At 35.0% G+C, this 6,000-nt stretch overlaps 1 protein-coding gene across 1 annotated transcript in view; it reads right to left on the minus strand.

Annotated features, from left to right (window-relative positions):
• The window catches only part of LOC127854245 (DNA-directed RNA polymerase III subunit RPC2-like), a 45,645-nt gene extending 40,180 nt beyond the window's left edge, over positions 1-5,465 (minus strand). The window contains exons 1-4 of the mRNA XM_052389264.1: positions 5,342-5,465; positions 3,311-3,400; positions 2,477-2,541; positions 454-529 (exon numbers count right to left, since the gene is read on the minus strand). Of these exons, the coding sequence (XP_052245224.1) occupies positions 454-529; positions 2,477-2,541; positions 3,311-3,400; positions 5,342-5,401 (291 nt within the window). The 5' untranslated portion in view covers positions 5,402-5,465. The remainder of the gene's footprint in view (positions 1-453; positions 530-2,476; positions 2,542-3,310; positions 3,401-5,341) is intronic.
• Between the last annotated feature and the right edge of the window lie 535 nt (positions 5,466-6,000).

Consider the following 6,000-nt stretch of genomic DNA (forward strand, 5'->3'; position numbering starts at 1 on the left):
TATTAAAAAAAGGCATTTACAGCTCTAAGGTCATTGAGATAGGTCAGTATTAATCTGATGAACAGTTGTTGTAGACATCTCTATTAGGGCAGAACGTATTCAGCTGCCTGAGCACTGATTGGCTTAAAAGACTACCGATATGAATTTGATTGACACCTTGTATCATGTCAGTTATAAGGTGACTGTGATGTACAATGAAGGCAAGAAATTTTCGACAAGACTACATTTAGTTATAAAAGTTAGATTGTGCAGGAAATTAAAGTGCGTGAAAAAAGGGGGTTCAGGCAACTCACGATATATTGGACATGGTGAAAAAACTGATTGTGATACAGTAGATCTGCAGTGTAAAAGATAAAAAGAAATATAATAATGAAACAGTGAATACAAAAATATGAAAATTACAGTAAAATGAAATCGTTCTTCTTGATTCCATACTTAATGTACACTGAATACCTCATGTGGAGAAATTGGTTTGGTGATGTTGAACCCCTCTTCTACATCTGGCATTCCAACATAAATGTTCAGATACCTACAGAAACAATCTCATATACAATTTCTTACAAAACAAATACAAGTACCTGTATGATTTGTAATGTCATTTATTTATTTATTTGAATCAGCATTGAATTAAGCAAATTATAATTATATTTTAAATTTGAGAGATACTTGTAAGACTTCACAACTTTAAGAATGATTCCATATGTAAGTCATTATTTTAACTTATATGACATAACATATAATTAGCTATTGTTTAACACATCATATGATGTTGTTTGGAAGAAAAAGTAAAATCAGGCTGAACTTTTTTAAGCCAAGTCCATATCACTTCTACTGAATTTTTAAAAGTTTATTTCATTCAATACTATGTCTTTTCATTAACAAGAGATGTGTTCGTCAGAAACACAATGCCCCCTATTGCACCTCTTTGAAATAAAACAAATTATTTAAAAAAATGTACCTTTGACCTTGAAGGATGACCTTGACCTTGAACTTACACCACTCAAAATGTGCAGCTTCATGAGAAAGCCGCTTTGAATTTAAAAAAAAAATTTTTACCTTTGACCTTGAAGGATGACCTTGACCTTGAACTTCCACCACTCAAATTGTGCAGCTTCATGAGAACGCCGCTTTGAATTATTATTTTTTTACCTTTGACCTTAAAGGATGACCTTGACCTTAAACTTCCACCACTCAAATGTGCAGCTTCATGAGATACAAATGCATGCCAAATATCAAGTTTCTATCTTCAATAATGCAAAAGTTATGGCCAACGTTAAAGTTTTTTTCGGACGGACAGACAGACTGACATACATGTACACACATACACACATACTGACTGACGGACAGTTCAACTGCTATATGCCACCCTACCAGGGGCATGAAAATGTGTTCAATAATGAATAATTTTTCAAAAACACTAGGTAACAAGAGTTGTGTTCGTCAGAAACACAATGCCCCCTATTGCGCCGCTTTGAAATTAATTATAAAAAAATTTGACCTTGAAGGATGACTTTTACCTTGAACTTCCACCACTCAAAATGTGCAGCTTCATGAGAACGCCGCTTTGAATTTTTTATTTTTTTTGACCTTTGACCTTGAAGGATGACCTTGACCTTGAACTTCCACCACTCAAAATGTGCAGCTTCATGAGAACGCCGCTTTGAAATTTTTATTATTTTTTTTTACCTTTGACCTTGAAAGATTACCTTGACCTTGAACTTCCACCACTCACAATGTGCAGCTTCATGAGAACGCCGCTTTGAAATTATTTTTTTATTATTTTTTTTACCTTTGACCTTGAAGGATGACCTTGACCTTGAACTTCCACCACTCAAAATGTGCAGCTTCATGAGATACACATGCATGCCAAATATCAAGTTGCTATCTTAAATATTGAAAAAGTTATGGCTAATGTTAAAGTTTTCGGACGGACAGACGCCATTTATTTGACATTTGACCCTGAAGGATGACCTTGACCTTTACCTTTCACCACTTAAAATGTTCAGCTCCATGAGATACAAATGCATGCCAAATATCAAGTTGCTATCTTCGATAGTGAAAAGCTATGGCCAATGTTAAAGTTTTTGGACAGACGGACATACGCCATATATTAGACATTTGACCTTGAAGGATGACCTTGACATTCACCTATCACCACTCAAAATGTACAGCTCCGTGAGATGCACATGCATGCCAAATATCAAGTTGCTATCTTCAATATTGAAAAAGTTATGGCCAATGTTAAAGTTTTCGGACGGACAGACAGACCGACATACACGCATACATACATACTGACATACTGACTGACGGACAGTTCAACTGCTATATGCCACCCTACCGGGGGCATAAAAACACAGAATACACACTACCAAACAATCAACTAGAAGAAAACAATGTAATTCTACCTCATATAGAAGTTAGGATAGGCATCAAATATTGAGGAAACAATAAACTAGAAGAAACGATGTAAACCTACTTCATATAGAAGTTAGGATCAGCGTCACTGGTGATCTTGTCATTGGCCTTCATTATCTCCTTGATCTGTAGAAAATTCATAACTAACATTATAAAAGATGGGGGTGGCAAAATCAAATTGTCCATGGCCCCAGTATCATCAACATTCTCATTTTTTTAGCTCAACTAAGAAGAAGCTATATGAGTTTTTCACCTGTTGGTCAGTGCATGTACAATCTCATATATTAGCTATTAGACATGAACATATTCCTCCTGAAACTCCTGGTTGAGTCAGATTCAAAACTCCAAAAAACTTCAGTGAACATCAACTCGAGAAGGATGATCAAAATCATTTTAAACAATTAAGTTATCAATTTATATAGAATTCAGAGTTAGTGATTAAGCTGTACACAACCAATTCTTTGACATCAAGTTAAGAAGAATAACAATGATTGCAGTATGGTATCAAAGTGCTTCAATTGTCATTAATACATAATAAGTAAGAAAGGAGTAGTGAAAGTTAATACAAAGTGAGATTCAAAATTAAAGCACTCTTTTAGACAGCACAAATTCTAGAATAGCATTGGTCTTAAGTCTAAGATATTCATCAACCAATTCTAAGACTTATATCTAAAAATAAAGAATATTCTTTAAACTGTCATGAACTAAAACTCATTGAAAATCAAGTAAAGCATGGCAGTTAACACCTTTATTTGTATAATTCTTCTTTAACAACAGTATGTTAATGAAAAAGTGCCATTTTTGGCATGTATATGTGCAAACTCTGAGGAATATTTATGGAGTCTAAGTCTATTCCTACAGCTAAGTATGGGTTCTTGAATATGGCTGTACTTACATCTACGTTGATGAAGTAGTTGAATGAGTCTATATGTTGCTTGACAAGCCCCTTCACCTTCAGAAATGATGGTAGCAGTTTCCATTTCTCCTGCAATGGTGATATGAAAATTTGAATTAAAAATGTTTTTTCTAAGATTTGACCTTTTGCATAGTCGTTAGACGCAGGTGACCTAAATTCAAACTGAGCCTATATATTGTCAAGATAAACATTCTGGCCAAATTTCATCAATATTTAGTAATAAATCTGGCCTCTAAAGTGGTAACAAGGTTTTATAAGATTTGACCTGGTGATCTGGTTTTTGAACACACATGACCCAGATTCAAAATCAGCCTAGATATATTGTCATTATAAATATTCTGACCAAGTTACATGATTAGATAAGAATGTGCCTACTGAACGATTACAAGATTTGTTCCTACTAAAATTTGACTGAGTAATGTTTTTTAGGTTGCATGCAAATAACGTCAGTACTACGGCTGCCATTCAGGTAAATTAAATGTGTTTTTGAAGTTTATTCATTCCTTACCTTAATTGGTAATAAACAACGTCTGTTTAGTGATGTGCATGAATCACTTCTCAGAACTGTGATTGTGTTTATGAAGGGGTGCATATGGAGTACGTTTATATGGAGTAACCATTGAAATTGCTTGTGTGTTAAGTTTAAGTTTAAGACTTATTTTTAGGGGCTGCCAGATGTTTCAGTCATTCAACAGCGCATAATTATGTATACAACAGCTGCACAACTGTATGCGAAAAGATAAATCAGTATATTATGTCGACAACTAACTTGCGTAGCATAGTTCGAAATATGCAACATCATTATGTAAAATTCAAGATATAATGACAACTAAACTGTTTTACTGTAAGAAAAAACAGAAAAACATTTTGATTAAGCATTGACCAAGATTCAAACTTGGTCTTCACACTATTACGTTCAGAAACCTGACAACTAATGCAATTGGTTATTCGTAAATCGATTCCCCAATGATAGTGGACATCATAAAAAAAGGCAGAATGGGTGAAATTGCACAAAAATTACAACCTCCTTAGACATTACTGGTTGGAAAAGACTGAACAGGACTTGCTTCTTTCAAATTCATGACATCCTGTACACAAACATTTACAGAAACTTTGAGTGTGTGTGATAGGTCAGAGTTTATTCACAGGTCATCACTGAGTCTTTAAGAAGTACCTTAATGTGCTGACCTTTTTCAAGGAATTTTGAGAACAAGACACATAGGTTAAAAGAAACTGCCAATGTTTGTCTCTCATGCCCATAGGCACTTGGTTGTTCAACAACTAAAACATCAATACTATAAAGATAGAAGGTAGGCTAACCTTCCCATATTCTAACCACAGTTATACCAGCTTGAAGGCAGTGGCTGTGTATTCTTTTGGTTATAAAATTGTGGTTCCTGTATTTACAACAATATCAGTAGACAGTCCAGGTAAATTAATGACAGATGAAACCAGTAACTCACTAGTATACAACAACATACTAGTTAGTTTTACAAAATATAAAGTTGAACAAGAGCTGTCACCATAGGATGACTTATGCCCCCTATAAATGCTTGATAGAAGTTATGAGCTTTTTTAGGAAATCTAAACGCAACCGGATTTTGAAACCTAAACTCGGACCCTAGTTCAAGGTCAAGGTCACAGGGGTCTAATTTGTGTGTGCATGGAAAGGCCTTGTTTATATACACACGCATGCCAAATATGAAATTGCTATCTGAAGCGACATAGAAGTTATGAGCATTTTTCGAAACCTAAACGCAAAGTGTGATGGACAGACGGACGGACAGTCCGAACTCTATATGCCCTCCTTCGGGGGGCATAAACACTAACTAATTTTGGGATTGGGCCAGTTCTGACCAAATGACACTCTGTTTTCAGGACCATATACTGCGTTGCAAGTCACTTAATTAGTCAATTTTAGAGTCTGGCTCTAGAAACAAATCCGCGAAAATACGTCAACTATCATGTATTTATGTTTGGATGAGCAAAATATTGTCAAGATTTGCTTACCTCTATTTCTTTGACAGGTGCTGAGAGGTTTTCAGTGTCTATATTCTTCAAGTCACCCATGCTTCTCCACTATAATCACTGATGTGACCGTCTGAAGATTACAGCCGCATGGGCGCCGCCATTTAATTGCGACTTTTACAAACGATATTGATCACGTAAATTGACAATATATTGGACAGGTTGTTTTCTGAGTTCATAGTTTCTGTGAATAAAATGGGTAGAAAAGTAACATTGGCAACTTGCACTTGAACCAATGGGCAATGGACTTCAAAGGAAATTTATCGCGGATTTTGCAAAGTATGACAATTTATATTTTACTTTCATTTTGAATTTAATGTTGACTTGAGACTGACACAGGTGACAGGGTCACAGTGACAGAGCTCAAACTTATATTGAATTATTTCTGAAATTGCTGACCTGTCAAGTCTCTAACACTGAATGCATGTTTTGAGTTTTGAATCATGCTCCTGTTCGCGTAACTTCTGTGCTTCAAGAATTTCGGAAGTTTTGGGATACATTTCGGTCAATTTTACATTATTAAGGCTGTTTTGGGGTTGTTGTTTTTTTTTTACCGTTTTTAATTTAATTTCTGTGTAGTAGTGATAATGCAATGTACATGGATTTTTAAAAATTTTAAAAGCAAGGTGTCAAAAGACCCT

The sequence above is a fragment of the Dreissena polymorpha genome, chromosome 12 (assembly GCF_020536995.1).
Source record: "Dreissena polymorpha isolate Duluth1 chromosome 12, UMN_Dpol_1.0, whole genome shotgun sequence".
In the NCBI taxonomy this organism is placed as follows: Eukaryota; Metazoa; Mollusca; class Bivalvia; order Myida; family Dreissenidae; genus Dreissena; species Dreissena polymorpha.